This window comes from Myotis nattereri, assembly GCF_964212035.1.
Source record: "Myotis nattereri genome assembly, chromosome: 1".
NCBI classification, from domain to species: domain Eukaryota; kingdom Metazoa; phylum Chordata; class Mammalia; order Chiroptera; family Vespertilionidae; genus Myotis; species Myotis nattereri.
The window spans coordinates 68,130,485-68,151,154 of record NC_138075.1 but is presented as its reverse complement, the minus strand read 5'-3'; the positions used below and the strand labels follow the sequence as shown (position 1 = coordinate 68,151,154).

At 39.3% G+C, this 20,670-nt stretch overlaps 1 protein-coding gene across 1 annotated transcript in view; it reads left to right on the top strand.

The window, feature by feature from the left end:
- Positions 1–18,414, top strand: part of BUB1B (BUB1 mitotic checkpoint serine/threonine kinase B) — a 72,509-nt gene extending 54,095 nt beyond the window's left edge. The window contains exons 15-23 of the mRNA XM_081105407.1: positions 6,286–6,560; positions 7,517–7,650; positions 8,532–8,672; positions 9,204–9,304; positions 10,599–10,748; positions 11,962–12,104; positions 15,117–15,288; positions 16,345–16,451; positions 17,867–18,414. Coding sequence (XP_080961533.1) covers positions 6,286–6,560; positions 7,517–7,650; positions 8,532–8,672; positions 9,204–9,304; positions 10,599–10,748; positions 11,962–12,104; positions 15,117–15,288; positions 16,345–16,451; positions 17,867–18,098 — 1,455 coding nt within the window. The 3' untranslated portion in view covers positions 18,099–18,414. The remainder of the gene's footprint in view (positions 1–6,285; positions 6,561–7,516; positions 7,651–8,531; positions 8,673–9,203; positions 9,305–10,598; positions 10,749–11,961; positions 12,105–15,116; positions 15,289–16,344; positions 16,452–17,866) is intronic.
- The last annotated feature ends 2,256 nt before the right edge of the window (positions 18,415–20,670 follow it).

Here is a 20,670-nt window from a genome sequence, read left to right as displayed (position 1 = left end):
ATAAAAAGAGAAATTAGCCCAGCTGGCGTGGCTCAGTGGTTGAACATCCGCCTATGAACCAGGAGAGCACGGTTTGATTTCCAGTCAGGGCATGCAGGAGGCCATGGTTGCTGGCTTGATCCCCAGTGTAGGGCATGCAGGAGGCCACCCATTAGTGATTCTCTCTCATCGTCTATGTTTCTCTCTCTCTCTCTCTCTCTCTCTCTCTCTCTCTCTCTCTCTCTCTCTCTCCCTCTCTCCCTCTCCCTCTCTCCCTCTCCCTCTCCCTCTCCCTCTCCCTCTCCCTCTCCCTCTCCCTCTCCCTCTCCCTCCCTCCCTCCCTTTCCCTTCCTCTCTGAAATCAATAATAAAATATATTAAAAAACAAACAAAACAGAAACTATATTAGGGATTTCCAGGGGATGGGGATAAGAGGTTAGAGGAGTTAGAGAGTGACTGCTAATGGGTATGGGTTTTTTTTTGGGGGGTGGGGGTGAAAATGTTCTGGAGTTAGATAGTGGTGATGATTGTACAACCTTGTGAACATGCTAAAAACCACTGAAATGTACACTTTAAAAGGGTGATTTTTTTGGTATGTGAATTATATCTCACTTTTTTAAAGTGGGGGGAAAAAGTATTGTGTTAAAAGCCTTAAGCACTTTTTTTTAAAGTAACATAGCAAAGAATCTTTGTTCTTTTTATGTAAAATACTTTTTGTGGCAACAGAAGAGTTATGTGACCAACCATTTGACTTTAGTAATGTTCTGTTTTAACCACTATGCATTAGTGACTTGACGAGTTTATAAAAATCCAAGTCAAAGTAAGTAACTTTTATCATTGACATTTCATTGAAGTTTTAAGGAAGAAATTTCATCCCTGTCTTCAAACCAGCATCTGGAAACTTGTGTTGAGGTGGAAGAAAATGGAATATGTTTAATCTGAAAATTTGACAGAAAACAGAGTAACTAGAATGAGTTAAAGCAGTGTATTCTCCATATCCTAGGGAATGAATCACTTGGGGAAACTTTCTAAACATGTTTTTCCCCATTTATTTCTTTATTGAGGTATATTTTACATCCAGGAGACTGAACACATTAATTGTACAGCTAGATGAGTTTTTACATGTGTGAATATTTTTGCAATTTTCACCTAGATCGAGATGTAGACAATTTTCTAGCAACAGAAGAGACTAGGGAGCCATTTATGACTGCAGGTGCTCAGGCCCCATTCTACCTATACTGAATTAGAATTTCTAGGGATGAAGTCCAAGCATGTATTTTTTAAAACTAATTTATTGGGGTGGCCAGTCAGCACAACAAGCATGTATTTTTGTTTGTTTTAAATACTCTCCCAGATAATTCCGATAGTTTACTGACCGCTATGAAAAGGTAACAGTGTAGAATAGTAATAATTATATACGGTGTTCCTGAGAATACCACCAGAGAACATAATGAATGGATAGGCTGGATTTGGAGGTTGTAGTTCTAGGTTCAGCTGTTTGGAAATGGGCTGAATTATTAAAGGAGTCTATCTTAATCTAGTTTTGGGGTTTTATTTATTTATTTATTTATAATATGTTTCTATTGATTTCAGAGAGGAAGGGAGAAGGAGAGAGAGATAGAAACATCAATGATAAGAGAGAATCATTGATCGGCTGCCTCCTGCATGCTCCCAACTAGGGATTGAGCCTAGGCATGTGCCCTCATCTGGAATCAACATGACCTTTTGGTGCATGGGATGACACTCATCCAACTGAGCCACACGTGCCAGGGGTAAACTCTCATTTTTATAAAACAAAACAAAAATAGAACAAACACATAAGGAGGGCTATATCAATGTTAATAGTAGTCATCTCTTGGTAGCAGAAATGGGTAGTTTTGCCTTTTAAGCAATTATTTATATTTGATTGCTTCTATAAGAAACATGTTTGTTAGTTTTTAATAGAAAAAAGTCACTACCCTGTCCTCTCTCATCAGCATCAAAGTTTATGTTGTGACAAGAGACTTGCAAAATCATGTCCTGATACTACGGAAGTCCGCAGGCCAATGCTCTGTCCACTGAGCCAAACTGGCTAGGGCTCTTGTTTCTTTTAGATGTACCTCTCACCTCTATTTATAAATGTTATCAGAAATTTAAAGTATATGTCAAATTGATCACCTAGAAAATTAATATCTAGCATCCACAAGGCTTAAATGAAATAGGCACTTTTGTATACTCCAGGTAAATGTGTAAAGTAGTACCATCTCTCTGAGGGCAGCATACCGTATGTATAAAGACCCTTAGTGTTCATAACCTTTTGTTTGACCTGATAATCCTACTTTTAGGAATTATTCCTAAGATATTAAGATATTCCTAAAGACTTAAATATATAAGGATGTTTAAAATAGTTTTATAATAGTAAAAAACAGGGAATAATCTAAAAAAATTGGTTGACTTCTGATAGACCCACAGTGTGATCATACTGTGTTTTGTCTTGTTTTTAACTAAATACTTGTATACCCTTAATTGTTCCACAACATTATTTAGGTATTTCATGAGTTCAGAATCGGTAATTACAAGCAAGGTGAGCTCATACTTCTGCACTCCAGTAAAGTTTTAGAAGGATATATACCACACTGATATACAATGCTGTGGGGTTTTTTTTTTAAATCATCACCCAAGGATACTTTCCCACTGATTTCTAAAAAGAGTGGAAGGGGAGAGTGGTCATATTGTTTTTAAAGGATTTTTAATAGCACAGAAAATATGCTAAAAATATAATGCATGAGAATAATATCTACAGCCCTAGCTGTTGTGGCTTAGTTGGTTGAGCATTATCCTATGCACCAAAGGTCACTGGTTCGATTCCTGGTCAGGGCACATAACCAGGTTGTGGGTTCAGACCCAGTTGGGGTGCATATGGGAGGCAACTGATTGGTGTTTCTTTCTCACATCAATGTTTCTCTCTCTTTTGCTCTCATTTCCTCACTCTAAAAAAATCAATAAAAACATTTTTTTAAGCATAATATATACGGTTGAATCTTAACATGGGTTTGAACTGTCCAGGTCCACTTAGACATGGAATCATGGAATTTTTTTCAGTATACAGTTGGTCCTCCATATGGCCATGTTTTACATTCACAGATTAACCAACCAAACAGTATTTTTCATCTGTGGTTGGGAATCTATGAATGGGGGAGGCCAAATATATGCATTATTATATGCCATCATATCTAATAAAAGACAAAGAGGGTAATTGACCGTACCTTCACTACGCTTCCCATTGACTAATCAGCGAGATAGGCAAATTAACCACCAACAAAGATGGCGGCTAGCAGCCACGCAGCTGAAGTGAGCAGGAGGCTTGCTTGCTCCAATGATGGGGGAAGCCAAGGTTCCCCGCCTGCCGTGGCCCGGCTCTGAGCTCCGAAAGTAACAAAGTTTGAATTATAGAAGCTAAACAAACCCCAGATACCTGCTTTCAGCCGGCCATGGCCATGGAGCTGGCTCTTAGCTCCAGTGACAGCAACAAAGTTTCAATTATAGAAGCTAAACAAACCCCAGATACCTGCTTTCAGCAGGCCGTGGCCTCAGAGCTGCAGCGAGCAGGAGCCAGCTCTCAGCTCCAGTGACAGCAACAAAGTTTCAATTATAGAAGGTAAATAAATCCCAGAATAAAAAAAGAAAAGAAAAAAAGGAGAGGCTGGGAGCTTCAGTCGCTGGCCAGCCTGAAAACAGACCTCAGCCCCTCACCCAGACTGGCCAGGCACCCCAGTGGGGACCCCCACCCTAAAGGGGGTGTGACCAGCCTGAAAACAGCCATCAGCTCCTCATCCAGGCTGGCCAGGCACCCCAGTGGGGATCTCCACCCTGAATGGGGTGTGACCAGCTGCAAACAGCCATCAGCCTCTCACCCAGGCTGGCCAAGCACCCAAGCGGGACCCCCACCCTGATCCGGGACACCCTTCAGGGCAAACCAGCCAGCCCCCACCCGTGCACCAGGCCTCTATCCTATATAGTAAAAGGGTAATATGCAAACTGACCCTAACAGCAAAAAGGCTGGGAATGACTGGTCACTATGACACACACTGACCACCAGGGGGCACGCGCTCAATGCAGAAGCTGCCCTCTGGTGGTCAAGGCGGTCCCACATGGGGGAGCTCTGCTCAGCCACAAGCCAGGCTGATGGCTGCTAGTACAGCAGTTATGGTGGGAGCCTCTCCTGCCTCCTCAGCAGCACTAAGGATGTCCGACTGCAACTTAGGTCTGCTCCCTGCTGGCAAGTGGACATCCCCCGAGGGTTGCCGGGCTGCCAGAGGGATGTCTGATTGCCATCTTAGGCCCAATACCCCAGGGAGCGGGCCTAAGCCAGCAGGTGGTCATCCCCTGAGGGGTCCCAGACTGTGAGAGGGCACAGGCCGGGCTGAGGGACTTCTCCCCCCCAACCCCCCCCCCCCCCCAGTGCACAAATTTTTGTGCACCGGGCCTCTAGTTTTACATAAGGGACTTTAGCATCTGGCGGGGGAAGAGGGTCACCTGAAGCCAATTCCCCATGACACCAAAGGATGACTTCTAAGTTTTGGGAGACTCAAAGTTATCCAAGGGTTTTCTACTGTGCAGGGGGAGAGGGTCTCTTCCCTTAACCCCCATGTTGTTCAAGGGTCACCTGTACTAGCATATATTTCACTTGTTTTAAAATACCTTTTTTTTTCTTTTTGCCCTGGCCAGGTAGCTTAGTTGATTAGGGCATCGTCCCAATATGCCAAGGTTGTGGATCTCTGGTCAGGGCACATATAAAAAATAACCAGTGAATGCATAAATGATAAATAAATGGAATAATAAATTGATTTCTCTGAAATCAATAAATAAAAATAAAATACACTTTTTAAATGCATAGGATATGCTTGTTCATGTATCCCATCAGATAATATATATGACAACAATGATTGTTTCTGGGGAGTGATAATTGAAGTGATGGGGAAGATAGGGTTCAAGTGCAGGAGAGAGAATTTTTCACTATATATCCTTTTAAATCCTTTTGAACTATTTGACTTTATTTTTTAATATGTTTTATATATTTTTATTTTTTTAAAGGTGAGATTTCCTTATCTTTTTTTTTTAATTTATTTTTATTGATTTCATAGAGGAAGGGAGAGGGAGAGAGAGATAGAAACATCAGTGATGAGAGAGAATCATTGATTGGCTGCCTCCTGCACGTCCCCTTACTGGGGATCAAGCCTGCAACTCAAGCATGTGCCCTTGACTGGAATTGAACCCAGGACCCTCCAGTCCGCAGGCCAATGGTCTATCCACTGAGCAAAGCCAGCTAGGGCATGTTTTATATATTTTTAGAGAGGAAGTGAGAGAAAGAATGAGAGAGAAACATGGATGTGAGAGAGAAACATCAATCAGTTGCTTCCCATATGCACCCCAATTGGGGACTGAACCCGCAACCTGGGCATGTGCCCTGACTGGGAATCGAACCAGCAACCTTTTGGTGCCCCAGACAACACTCAACCAACTGAGCCACACTGGCCAGGGCAAATTAGTTGACTTTTTAAAACCATATATATGTATTACTTTTAAAGACAGAGGTATATTTTAAATGTTTCTCTTTATACTTTATATTTTATTTTCCATATTTTTCTACCATGGTTGTGAATTACTTTTAATAAAAATTAACTATTTGGCATGGAAGACTACTTAAAAACTAGTAGTATAGCAAATTATCAGAACATTCTCTAGGCCAAAAAAAAAATAGTTTTAGCCCTTTAGTTCTTAGGTGAAATTGGTTGGGAAAAAAACCATTGCCCAGTAGTTTTCCTTTATGTGTTGTATGGAGATTCCTTATAGTGTATTTTTTAAATAATTTTGGTTTTTTTTAAATATATTTTATTGATTTTTTACAGAGAGGAAGGGAGAGAGATAGAGAGTTAGAAACATCGATGAGAGAGAAACATCGACCAGCTGCCTTCTGCACATCCCCCACTGGGGATATGCCCGCAACCCAGGTACATGCCCCCGACCAGAATCGAACCCGGGACCCTTCAGTCCGCAGGCCGACGCTCTATCCACTGAGCCAAACCGGTCTCGGCTATAGTGTATTTTTGATGAAATGTAGTTTGCTGTTTTCATGATACAAAACTTTTTTCTTCAAATGTTATGATGTGCTTTTTAAATTGTCTTTTCTTAGAGATTCTGATACACTACTTTGTACCCTGTGTTGAAAATCACATAGCAACAGTATGTCTCTCTAAGTAAAAAAGATAGGGCATCCATATGCTTATTGAAATATTTCAGCTGAACTTTACTTGATTTTTATTTCAGGATGAATTTACAGGAATTGAGCCTTTGAGTGAGGATGCTATTATCACAGGTTTCAGGAACGTAACTATTTGTCCTAACCCAGAAGACTCCTGTGACTTTGCTAGAGCAGCTCGTTTTGTATCCACTCCTTTTCATGAGATAATATCCTTGAAGGATATCCCTTCTGATCCTGAGAGACTGTTGCAGGAAGAGGATCTAGATGTGAAGACCTCTGAGGACCAACAGACTACTTGTGCCACTATCTACAGTTCACCTCTCAGCATCAAGAAGCTGAGGTGATTGATGATTACAGGTTGCACAAACTAGGTTGTTTAAGTGCACTCTTATTGTGTGTGCTAATCAGTTGTAGCAATTAATTATCATCTCTTACTACCTGTCAGTTACTGTGCTGAGTGCTTTGCATGACAATAGGACTCCCCCAGATAAAGTGTCAAAGGAACCTAGTAATTGCTTTAAACATGAGGGTCAGAAAAGTACGTTTTTATGGTTAGGAGACTAAGAGGCCCAGGAGGAACATGGTTTATACCTGATTGGAAGAGAAGAAGCATTTATTTTTCCTTTAACATTAAGTTTAAAATAATAGTAGAATAACTTGATACTAACTTCAGTTAGGCAACTAGAGATGTATTTTTAAAAGTATATTTTGATAGAGAGGTGGAAATGAACAAAGAATAATTATGAGGGAATGGCATAGAGAGCCAGAGACTAAGCCTTATGATCTATCCGTATTTAAAAGTTGGCTAATTTTAGCAAACTTATTTCAGCTTCAGGAATAGTCTAAAGTTTGCCAATTTTTGTTTTTAAACTGCATTTTCAGACTTTTTCTCCAACAAACTTTTTATCAGATTTGTTAGCATGTTTTCACCTTGAGTGATGTTGGTGTCCCTTTTTCTTTTTTGACCCTTTCTTTTTGCAGAGTAAAAAATCCAGAGAAGCGATCAACAGGAAGAAAGTTAGTGTCTGTTTCAGTTTTCTCAATCGTTTAGGATAGATATAGAATAGGCATTTACTATAGATTAGGTAAATAAAGCATAATTTAGAAATGTAATGCTAGGTATTGCCTGTTAACCAGGGTAGATAAAGCTACCTAGATTCTGATTATGAATCTACTTTTGTTTCAGGAAAATAATGGCCTTTGAAAATGAGACTATTAAATATCAAAATGTTATATAACAGATAAAATTGACATGTATTTTCCCTATGAGGACTGACTGATTTGTAATTCTTTCAGCCCAATTATTGAAGACAGCGGTGAGGCCACACATTCCTCTGGCTTGTCTGGATCTTCTGCCTCGGTTATAAGCACCTCCTCCATCAAATGTCTTCATATTCCTGAGAAACTGGAGCTTACTAATGAGGCTATAGGTAAGTACACATATACCACTGACTTGTAAGCAAACATCTACATCCATGTGTAGTGCACACATATTTATCTCAGCAAACTGAACTGTTTTTCTTTTCTAGAAAAGTTTCCATAAATTGTGAAATTTCTAGAATATATTAGTACTAACAGAACATCCTCTTATATAATAAAAGGCTAATATGCAAATTGACAGAAGAGTGGAACGACCATTCACTATGACGCGCACTGACCACCAGAGGGCAGATGCTCAGTGCAAGAGCTGCCCCCTGGTGGTCAGTGCACTCCCACCGGGGGAGCACCGTTCAGCCAGAAACCCTGAGCTGGGCTTACGGCTGGCAAGCACAGTGGTGGTGGCGAGAGCCTCTCCCACCTCCATGGCAGCACTAAGGATGTCTGAGCAGGCCTAAGCCATTAGTCCAGCCGTGGGCAAACTATGGCCCACGGGCTTGATCTGGCCCGTTTGAAATGAATAAAACTAAAAAAAAAAAAGACTGTACCCTTTTATGTAATGATGTTTACTTTGAATTTATATTAGTTCACACAAACACTCCATCCATGCTTTTGTTCCGGCCCTCCGGTCCAGTTTAAGAACCCATTGTGGCCCTCGAGTCAAAAAGTTTGCCCACCCCTGCATTAGTCGGACATCCCCTGAGGGCTCCCAGACTGTGAGAGGGCACAGGCCAGGCTGAGGGACCTCTCCCGTGTGCCCCCCACCCCTGCATGAATTTCGTGCACTGGGCCTCTAGTAATATCATAAAGACTTGAGATAGATGAGTTTTTTTAGGTTAGCAGTATTGATCATGCAATCTTGTTTTTCCCCTCTGTTATAATACTCATTGTAGGTTTTTTGGGTGTGTTTTTTTTACAACTTCTCCTCCCCCAGAAAACCCCATTCAGTCACCCTGGTGTGCACAGTATCGCAGACTACTACTGAAATCCCAACCAGAGCTGAGTGCTTCTGCAGAGTTTTTTGTAGAAGATAGACCAATGCCTAAGTTGGAAATAGAGAAGGAAATTGAACTGGGTAAGTACCGTTGAGTGCATGTCCTTTTGTGTATGACAGTGTAAGTGATTATTTTTGTACTTGAGCTTTATGCTTTTGAGTAATAAATATTTCTAGATTACAAGAAACAGAATTATTGATAAGTTCTTGTCCTACTAACAATAGGAGTTCTGTCTTCCTTTCAGTATTTAATAAATGATTTTTTAAAAATATGTTTTTATTTCAGAGAGAGGAAGGGAGAGGGAGAGATAGAAACATCAGTGATGAGATATAATCATCTTTCAGCTACCTCCTGCATGCCCCCTATTGGGGATCGAGCCTGCAAACTTAGCATGTACCCTGACTGAGAATCGAACTGTGACCTCCTAGTTCCTGGCTCAATGCTCAACCACTGAGCCACACCAGCCTGGCTAACAAATGATTTTGAAGTATTCTAGCTGCTACTAAATGGCTAATTATAAGGTGCTATTAGCCCTTAAACCAGGAAGTAAAAGCTAGGGGCCCTATATATATTCCAGTGGTTTTTAATTGAAATCAAAACCTTCTCAACAGGTAATGAGGATTATTGCATTAAACAAGAATACCTAATATGTGAAGATTACAAATTATTCTGGGTGACACCAAGAAACTCTGCAGAGTTGACCATAATAAAGGTAGGACTGATTCCTTGTCATTACAGTTACCTTGTAAATAAAGTGAGTGTAAATAAAGTGAGTTGAAACAATAACTGTATCCCCATGATACCATCAAATTCTTTGAATAGTCTATAAGCTTCTTCTTTTTTTTTTTTTTTTAATATATTTTATTTATTTTTTACAGAGAGGAAGGGAGAGAGATAGAGAGTTAGAAACATCGATGAGAGAGAAACATCGATTAGCTGCCTCCTGCACACCCTCCACTGGGGATGTGCCCGCAACCCAGGTGCATGCCCTTGACCGGAATCGAACCTGGGACCCCTCAGTCCGCAGGCCGACGCTCTATCCACTGAGCCAAACCGGTCTCGGCGTCTATAAGCTTCTTATAGGAAAATCACTGATGCTTCAAGAAATCACTCACCATTATATTCCAGGATCAGATATCAAAAATAAGCTATTGTGTAACTCTCTTAATATGTCCAAACATGCTCAGAATTCTGTAATTTTATCTTTTTGAGAAAATCTGAAATTTTTTGCCCTGCTCCAGTATTGACAAGTTACATTTTAGACTTCACACACACAATATTATTTTGAAATTTTCATTCACCACCATCCCAGGGATTCACATTACCTCATTCTTAGATTGGATGCCCACTTAGTTGGATTCCATTTTTTCTTCTTTCTTGTTTAAGCCCTCATGCTTTAGTAGCTTCCTGAGAAGGGATGTGTGGGATGTAAGTTTTTTGAAATCTTGTATTCTGAAAATTTTATTCCATATCTTTACTTGATTGGTAGTTTGGATATTAGATTTCTTGGTTTAAAACACTTTATCCTGCCCTGACCGGTTTGGCTCAGTGGATAGAGCGTTGGCCTGCAGACTCAAGGGTCCCAGGTTCGATTCCGGTCAAGGGCATGTACCTTGGTTTGCGGGCACCCAGTGGGGAGTGTGCAGGAGGCAGCTGATCGATGTTTCTCTCTCATCAATGTTTCTAACTCTCTATCCCTCTCCCTTCCTCTCTGTAAAAAATCAATAAAATATATTTTTTTTAAAAACAAAAACACTTTATCCTTAGAAATTTTTTATAAATATGTTTTTATTGATTTTTAGAAAGAAGAAAGGAGAGGCAGATGGTCTCATGGCATAGATTTGATTGCTCTCAGCTCTTTTGTTATAGATTTATGCCTTTCAAAATATCCCTCTACTATTATTTTTTGTTGGGGTATTAGAAGGGCTAGAGGGAATGTTTTTAATCTGCCGACGATAATCATAGATTCTAATTGCTCTTATTTTTAAAATATCATTTCTTACCAGGTGTCTTCTCAAACTGTCCCATGGGACTTTTATATCAACCTCAAGTTAAAGGAACGTTCAGATGAGGAGTGTGATTATTTGTGCAGCTATTATCAGTACCAAGACGGCTGTATCGCTTGGCACCAGTGTACAAACTGCTTCACCCTTCAGGTTTGCAATAATATAAAAACAATTTCAAGTCCTCACTTAGAGAGATTTGTGTTCCATTTAGCAAAAGAATTTAGTACAAAATTCTTGTTAATCATCTAGAAGTATACCAACTCATTATAAATGAAAAGCATTGATCATTTTCTTTTCCCAAGTTATTTTGACCGAGAACCTCTTTTAACTTATATCAATGTTCAGACATATACAGAAGTAGATAATGACCCTGTGTAATGACCCTGTCATCTATGATCATCATCAGCTCATGGTCCCTCTTGTTTTAAATTCCTGGTTGGTTAATTCCAATTTTCCTGTCATCTCTGGTTTTGACACTTGGTCTGTCTCTCCAAATTTTGGTTTTGCCTTTTAGTATTCCTTGTAATTTTTTCTTGATAGCCACTGCGATGTACTAGGTAAAAGGAACTGCTATAAAAAGACCTTTAGTAATGTGGTGATTAGGTGTGAGGGGAGCAAGGGGGGGCATTGTATAGTCCTGTAATTTATATTTTTAGGAGCCTATGTCTCTGTGTTCTGTCCTCCCCTACCCCACCTCCTGGTGTGGAACAGGCTAGCTAGAGTGGGTGGGAGTTCCCTTCCCGGGTCTGGTAGGCTCTGGGTAACTGGTTTCCCATGAGGCGGGCCCTGTTAAGAACAGAGCACTCTGGGCTGTTTCACATGGTTTCTTCTCTTCTCCTCCTGCAGAAGCACAAGAGACGCTTTTGCCACTATTTACTGTGTGAACCTGGTCTAGCTCCTACAGTAAATGCTCACAAAAGTGTGGATCTTTGCTTACAGATCCTAGAAGAGTTACAGAGCTTTTTACTATGACCCCCACTGGATTATGTTTAGAACCCAACCACAATGTAACATTTTATTCTCTGTAATGTTCTTAAGACGGTTTTGCTGCATATTTTGACGGTAGCATGATTTCCCTAAATGGTTGGAATAAGGGTATTTTAAAACTACCATGTATAGAACACCGTTTATGGGCCAGGTTTGTCCTTAATGCTCTTAGTCCATTATTTCATTAAATCCTCACAAACAATCTTACAGGAGAGTAGTGTTAAAACTGGGACAGAGGCCCAACCTACAAAAGAGCCCCCAATTCTAGTAGAGAACAACAAGGAAGGGGACAAAGCAGCAGTCAGCAAGGCATTGAGTGTAAGTGCAGTCTCCCTAACTTAAGAGACAGTGAATTTTGTTGTCCTTCTATCTCCAGGATCTTTTTCAACACAGCGAATTGATTACCCATGAAATAACAGTGTTGATTGTTTATAACCTTTTGACAATAGTGGAGAAACTACACAAAGCAGAAATAGTCCATGGTGACTTGGGTCCAAGTACTCTGCTTTTTAGAAACAGGTTGGTCCTTTTCATTCTTTTATGCTTCTCTCAAACATAGATGGTTGCCATTTTCTTTTGCCTTTCAATAAATACCACAGTGACAAACACAGTATTTTAAGAAAATATTTGCTACCTAAAAGTCAATAACCATTTAAACAGTCAATAGTTTAAAAGAATTCAAAGGAAAAAAATAACATTTTGGAAATGCATTAATTCAGAAAAATATAAGTAACCACTCTGAGTATTATGATGATTTCTGCCAAAAAGAAAATAAAATATGAACATTTTGGGGAATGTAAAGTAGATTGTCCAGTCTTTCTTTGAGTGGGGCCAGTACAAATCTAGTGAGGATGCTAGCAAAACCAAAGCTTAAGTCAGGCCAAATTAAGGTAATTGCCAAGAGGAATAGGTAAAAACCAGAATACAGATGCAAACTATGCCAAGAAAAAGGAGCTTAGTGTTCAAATTAAACCCAGCTTATTAGCCATCAGGTTCAAGGGGTAAGTGGAGAGCAGGAAATAAGAAATAAAGCCCAAATACTAAGAACTGAGAAAATATAGAACACATTAAGGCATGTACAGTAGAATACTACTTGGCTATAAAAATGAAGGAAATCTTACCTCTTGTGAAGCATGAATGGACCTGGAGAGCATTGTGCTAAGTGAAATAAGCCAACCAAAGAAAGGCAGATAGAATGTGATCTCACTTACATGTGGAATCTAATGAACAAAATAAACAAAAAATAGAAATAGACTCACAGAGTACAGACTGACAGCTGTCAAAGGGGAGGGGGATTGGGAGGCTGAGTGAAAAAGGTGAGGGGATTAAGAAAAGAAAAAAACCCACATATATATAACATAGACACAACAGTGTGGTGATAGAGGGAAAGGGGAGCAGGGGTAGGTGGAGGTAGGCAAAGGGAGAATGAGGATGAAAAGAGACTTGGCTTGGGGCAATGGGAGCATGATGCAGTGTGCAGATGATGTTTTATTGAGTTGTACACTTGAAACCTATATGGTTTTGCAAACCATTGTCACTCCATTATATTTAATTAAAAAATAAAGAAAGAACACCTTAAGGCATGAACAAGGAAGGCATAGTCCACAGTTTTTGTTTTATGAGAAGGACTAGAGGACCAGCATACCTTTGTAGTGTTTACCGGTCTCATGGTATTTGAATAAAGCAGTTTGGTTTAAAGATGTTCTGTCTGCCCCAACCCTGTGTCTACCCTAACCTTGGGTAAGCAGTTAGCTTTCTCTGAGGCCACTGATTTACACGAAAAGCAGCAGTCATTCTTTACATTTCTCCTGATTACTTAATCTGTAAGAGAAGACTCAATTCAACTCTAAATTATAGTTGGTATGGAAATTAAAGGAACCCCCAGTGTATTTTTGCAATTATAACCAAAAGAACTGGAGCATCCTACCTTCTTTCCTGAAATAGCAGAATCCTAAAGTCTTCTCCAGGCATAATACAGCAGGATTTCTCATCCAGGGCACCAAAAGTATTTTGGATAAGGTAATTCTTTATGCCAGTATCTTCCAAACATTTTAAGATGTTTTATATCACTATTCTCCCATAACTGCCCCCACCCCATCCAATTAAATACAACTTATATTCCCCCAGCCATGTGACCACCAGACTCCCCCTCCCCCATGTGTTCCCAATGGGAAAATCCCAGGTATAGTTTTTATTTTCACAACACTGGAAGTTTAGAGGATAATGCTAGAATTCTCAGGTCTACCAAAATTTTAAGCGAAGGAATATTCTAAGCCCTTTAAGGATTGGGCATTTGTGCACTATGTATTTAGATACCCCTTCTTTTTGTCATGACTTGTCAAATTAGGTAGGAAATTTCATATACATTCAAAAGGATTTAAAGAACCTTTTGAAATCATTTAATGCAGTGCTTATATATATTTTTGTGATGAAATGAGACCCAAAATAGTGAAGTGCCTTGTCCAAGGTAATAGTGGCCAATTAGAGAGTGAGGAGATCTTCCTGCTTCTTTTTATTAACCTAAGAAACATTTTTCCTATCTCTCCCAAGTTTTAAAATATCTAGAAATTACAATTTTGTGATGGCCAAAACGGTTGCATCATATAAAATGGGAGCATATAGGTAAAATAGATCGTTCTGTGCTGTAGAAATACATGAGTGGTTTAATCAAACCTGTATTTAGGAATAGAGGACCTGCCACCAATGTCAATCAGGATTTGAGGGAACTGAGAAAAGCAGAGAGACAAAGAAACACAAAAATAATCCATTCTTTTCTCTCACATAAATAGTTCCTACATCTCTTTGAATAGTAGCTTTATTGCATGGAATAGGTAAACCCAAGGAAATATAATTAATTGATGGTGAATTAATGTTACAAAATTGTTTTTTCGTTTGTTTTTTGTTTTAGGAAATAAGGGTTGAAATAAGAGTAAGGTTGAATTTGGTGTTAGTTTAATAGAAAACAGGATAAGTTACAATATAGGTAGCACTTTACAAAAAAAAAAAGAAGTCCTATATTTTCCGTTAAAATCTGGGAGAAAGGAATCTGAATTAAAATGGAAACTTGGAAAGTCTAATCTATAGTAATAAACAGAAAGGTAATGTCACCTATAAAAGCTTAATTTTCTCCATCCTAATTCTCATCAGTGTATAAATCATTGCTGTTCTATGTGTTAATATGTGCAGTGTAAGGCAGAGGCCTGCACTCTACTTTCCGTACTTATGGAAACTTGATAAGTGTTCTGTGGTGACCATGCACTATGGTTTAGATATGCACTAATACTTGTGTCACTAAACTAGAATCTTGACATTCCCCACTTGCCCTCTTGGGTGGATGGACACTGCCACTGCTCTTACAGGTGTATTTTCAAAACTAACCACTGGGGGGAGCTGTTGGCATAGCTAAGACACACCTGCAGTACCTCTTTTTTTATCTTTTTCTTTCTTTCTTTTATTTTTTTGTTTAAGACCAGCTATGCAGCTTCATTCATGGCCTATTTTTTATTATCTTTCTCTTAAACCTGGGCTTAGAATCTACGATCCCTATGATTGTGATAAGAACAATCAAGCTTTGAACATAGTGGACTTTTCCTACAGTGTGGACCTTAGAGCACAGCTAGATGTTTTTACCATCAGCGGTTTTCGAACTGTACAGATCCTGGAAGGACAAAAGATCCTGGCTAACTGTTCTTCTCCCTACCAGGTAAGTGTAAAACAAGCCTGAGCAAATGTGGAGAGGGTTCTTTATCTCTTTCTTTTCTAGATAAGCTGTGAAAGCTAGTGTTTACTGATATTGTCTCTCCTGGAATAGATGACCTAATTTTCAAATATCATCAAATCAAGCAAAATATACCATTTTTTTGGTCACAACATTAAAGAATATACACAGGCACGTGCAAACCCATGACTAAGTAACCTAAGTGTCAGGGCTATTTCTAGCACTTATCTATGTAGTAAATCATTTTCTGTGATCTCTGTAAAATAAGGATAATCTGCTCTGTATCAATTCTTAATACATAAGAATTGTTGTGAGGATTAAATTAAAAAATATAAAGGGAACATTAGGACAAATGTAAAGTGTTTTATACATTATATGCACAACGCTTTCTGACTCAGTTTTGGACATACAGCATTTGCTGATTGAATATGTAGCATGAACCTGAATTAGTCATATGGACCACATTTAGATCACAGCTGGAGTCCATGCAAATTCAGTAGATCTACACATTTGAATTTGTCAGTCCAGATATTTTTGTTGCCTTTTGTTCTTAAAGATAGTTCCTAGAGTTGGCTCCATTGATCACTCCTTTGGGGGAGCTTCTCCCTTTACTGTAAGGGTACGGAACAGTCTACCAAAATATATGTCATAAAATAAATTTAATCATTCTAGTATCTTTCAACTTCCTATATAAATAAATTTCCATGAATCCTGGCCGGTGTGGCTCAGTTGGCTGGAGTATTGTCCCGTACACCAAAAGGTGGCGGGTTCGATTCCCAGTCAGGGCATATACTTAGGTTGCAAGTTTGATCCCCTATCGGGGTGAGTGTGGGAGACAACCGAATGATCGATCTCTCTCTCTCTCTCTCTCTCTCTCTCTCTCTCTCTCTCTCTCCCTCTCTCCCTCTCCCTCCTTCCCTCCCTCCCTCCCTCTCCCTGCCTTCCTTCCTCTCTTCCTCTCTCTAAAAATAAATAATTAAATAAATTGCCATGATAGAAGCAGAGAATTGTTTTAGCTGATGGTGCTTTTTGTGATTTCAGGTAGATCTGTTTGGTATAGCAGATTTAGCACATTTACTATTGTTCAAGGAACACCTACAGGTCTTCTGGGATGGGTCCCTCTGGAAACTTAGCCAAAATATTTCTGAGTAAGTATTGGTGATTTCAGGGCCTTTGCCTGCTCAAACAATTTTCTTTTTCTATTGGGTGCTCTCTGCTTTGGCAGCCTTAGTCTTCTTAGTCCCCATGCCATGATTTCATTCATTTCAACAGTTTTATTTATTAAGTATCAGTGGAGCACCTAGTGCAGGACAAAGAAATTGGTCATTAAAAACAAGAAACAAAAAAAAAAAACGAGGGAAAAAAAAAGAAACTACTCAGACTTCAGGACATCATTCTGGACCCAGATGTATCACGCAGACTGCAGTTGTAGTATTGAGCCTCTTAGTTAGAAATGTTAGTAGAAACATTTCATGAGAATAATTTTCTAACCAGTTGGTGTTAGTGTTGTACTCCTTTTTAATAGCTTGTGTTATCAAAAGTTAATAACCATCTCTTGAAGATAGTTAAATTTCTAAATTATATACTAATTTTAGGCTATTATTTATTTAGTGAATGGGTGGAACCAAAGCAGAGAACTGAATCTCCTTGGTGAAGAAGTAAACACTCTTTTAATAAGAGCTGCTTGGTCTCAGAACTTTAGTACTCCCTCAAGCCTGATCATGAAACTTTTTAAATATCCCATGTTTCACTTTAGTTTATCAGAGCTAATAACTTCACAGAATAAGTTTACCAAGGTATCATTGATACATTCTTTGGTTTTAAAAAAATCAGTGTTGAAGACTTAACACCCTTCTCCTCCATTCCCCATTCCCAACAATCGAATTGCATTGTTTTCTTTATTTAACTTAGAATTTGATCAATCTTATTTGCCTCCAACATGTACTTTAAAAATAGGTTTGAAATATAACGCAAGATACAGAGGATAGATTCAGGTACCTCCAATTGTTTATGATCCTAGGTGGGTCTAACACAAACAGAAACGGGTGGGGTCGGTTGGAATTTCCTAATAGCTCTGCCTTATACAATAATGGCAGCTTCTCTGATTTGGGGGGGAAAAGTACAAACATCATAGACTAAGCAGCAGTTACTTCAGTCAAGCTTAGGGTTCTCAGGATTGTGAAGATAATAAACCACTAGGCAGGGGGAGAGGTTCTATAGTCTTTCTAATGACCAGACTTTAGGAAAGTTAGAGTAGAGGAGACAAAATCCATTTTTCTTCTATTTGTAGAAGAGAAGTGCCACATCTTAGTACACAGAGGAAATTTATAGATTTAGATGAGAGACTTTTTAAGTGCATTGTATTATGGCTTTTCCCACTATGATAGTCTTTTTAAGTTTGACCTTGGACTTCCAAAGTACTATTTGAATGATCTCTAACTCTAGAGTTCTAGGCATTACCTTAAATCATATGGTACATAAATGTACCACTGAGTTAAACACAGAAACAATTTTAACTTTTACATGCCTCATATTGACAGAAATGGTTTTTGTATATTTTTAGGCTAAAAGATGGTGAATTGTGGAATAAATTCTTTGTGCGGATTCTGAATGCCAGTGATGAGTCCACAGTGTCTGTTCTGAGGGAACTTGCAGCAGAAATGAATGGGGTGTTTGACACCACATTCTACAGTCACCTGAACAAAGCTTTATGGAAGGTAGGGAAGTTAATTGGTCCTGGGGCTTTGCTCTTCCAGCAAGATAGGCAGTCAAGTCTCTCACAGGTTCCTGCCTAAAACCACTGGTTCTGCTGTGAACACTAGACCTGTCTGTACTATAATGCACTCTAGGACGCATTTAGATACACTACCAACACTTCCTACTTTTTGGTAGTGGTGTACTTCTAGGTAACTGGCGGTTTTTTTACACAGCAATGTACCTACTCTTCTTGTCAAACTTTAACAAAGAACTGTTTTGTTCTAAATGGACTCCATGTGGATGGGTACCTTGTTGTCATTCATTGCATTTGTCTCTAACTTTTTCCTTTCATAATTTGTGATGTGTGCCCTTCTGATCACTGTGTATTTTGTAAATAATAAAATAGTATTTGTTAAATTTGTGCTTCTAACATCTCATCTACTTTTGCCAACTAAGATAATAAATGGCTTGGTTTTGTAGACAGGAGCTGTTTTACCATGGAAATTTATATATCCTAGATTTGGAACTGTTATGATAGGTTCGTAACAAGACAGTAGCCAACCATTCCTTTAGATCAGTGGTTCTCAACCTTCCTAATGCCGCGACCCTTTAATACAGTTCCTCATGTTGTGGTGACCCCCAATTTCATTGTTACAAATTGAACATCATTAAAGCATAGTGATTAATCACAAAAACAATATGTAATTATATATGTGTTTTCCGATGGTCTTAGGCGACCCCTGTGAAAGGGTCGGTCTACCCCCAAAGGGGTTGCGACCCACAGGTTGAGAACCACTGCTTTAGGTGTTCCTGACCTTTCACTAAGTGGTCTAAATTGAAAAGTAGATAAAATGATTTACACAAGGCCCGATTTTCTTAACTTTCAAGTGGCAATATTATTTTTTCAATATATCTTAATTAGAAGCCCGGCCTGTGGGATCGGGCCAAAACCAGCTCTCTGACATCCCCCAAAAAGTCCTGGATTGCAAGAGGGCACAGGCCAGCCCCAGGGACCCCACCGGTGCACAATCGGGGCTGGGGAGGGACACGGGAGATTGGCCAGCCCAGGAGGAACTGTGGGAGGCTCAGTCCCAATTGGCCGGACCCCAGCAGCAAGCTAACTTACTAGTCAGAGCGTCTGCTCATTGGTGGTCAGCATACGTCATAGCGAGCGGTCGAGCGGCCTTAGCATATCATTAGTATATTACACTTTGATTGGTCGAACAGACGACCAGACACTTAGCATATTAGGCTTTTATTATATAGGACGTTTTAATTTTTACCCACCAAACCCCTTTGTTTATATAATCTAGAGGTGGTGTTGCTACTGGGCCTCTTGATTGTGACAGTGGCTATTAGAAAGGAAAAGGAAAGGTTTGCAATGTGGTTTAGCGACCCTTTAGAAATGGAATGATCATCATTCTGTTACATACAGAATGACTTGGTAGAGGCTTGAAGGAATAGAAGATTTTGTTGTTTAGAAGATTTGAAGAGGCAGAGGTCAGAATAAAAAAATAAAATAACTTGAAGTATGGAATAATTTGTAAGAGAATGGTTCTAGATGAAGTAGTGAACCCCCAAATGGAAGCATGAACTACACCTGGCCTTGGTGATAGGGGAAAAATTAGTATAAAAGGGCACTGAAAATTATCTCTTCATATCTAAACATCAAAATTACCAAATATAATTCCATGCAGATGCCTGATATTTTTTAAAGCTCTAGTTGTCACTGTTACTGCTGTGACAGTGAAGATTGCTGGAAAGTAGAAAATTCTTAATATATCTCAACTAAAAATATTTAAGCATATATAGTAGTTGAAGCACTGAAACATGATTTGGATCTAGAAGATCCAAGTTAGAAATTCTTGCTCTTATCCAAAATAACATTTTCATGTTTCCTTCGCATACAACTGATGATGTAAAGTTACGTGTCTGTATCTTCTATGTAACTGAGCCCTTCAGCACCTCTTCTTTCCTCATTGTTCCATCTACTGCTTTGCACAAAGTGATTACTCTGAGGTTGGACAATCAACTTAGATTCTTTCTTAGCATAAGCTTAGTTACAGTCTAGTGAATTCTTCAGCAACCTTGACAGCATGGCGACAAACCAGTGCTTTCTGGAGAAAGCTGTATTTCTGAAAGTCCACTTAGAGGAGAGCAGGAGAATCTGAGGAAGCTACTTACTAGAGAACTTGCAACTGTTTTGCCACCTCTCCCTCCATTTCTCATCCCCTCCAACTCCAGGCCTTCTTGGTAGAGGAGAGAAAACAGTATCTGGTCAGTTAGGACATCTTAGCATAAGCATAAAACCGCAAAAAGGGCACATTTTCATTTCTCTTATATTTTCTGCTTGTTTGTCTTGGGAGAAAGAAGCCTGTGATTTTTGGCAGAAGGTTCAAATCTTATTTCTTGTCTCATTAAGGCAAGGATAGCATAATGAGGATTTGGAAGAGAAAAAAAAACAAAAAACAGCTGAAAAGACAGGATTCTCACTTTTGTTTGAGAAGAGACCATGGAATATATAGTGCCTCACCATTCACAAAGTGTGCATCCACTAATCTTCTACCTCCTTGAAAGCCTGTGTCCTCCTGTGCCGGTTGTATAGGAACCTTCCAGTTACAGTGCCCTAACTAATGCCAGGCCTGAGTGGAAATAAAACGGTTTCCTATA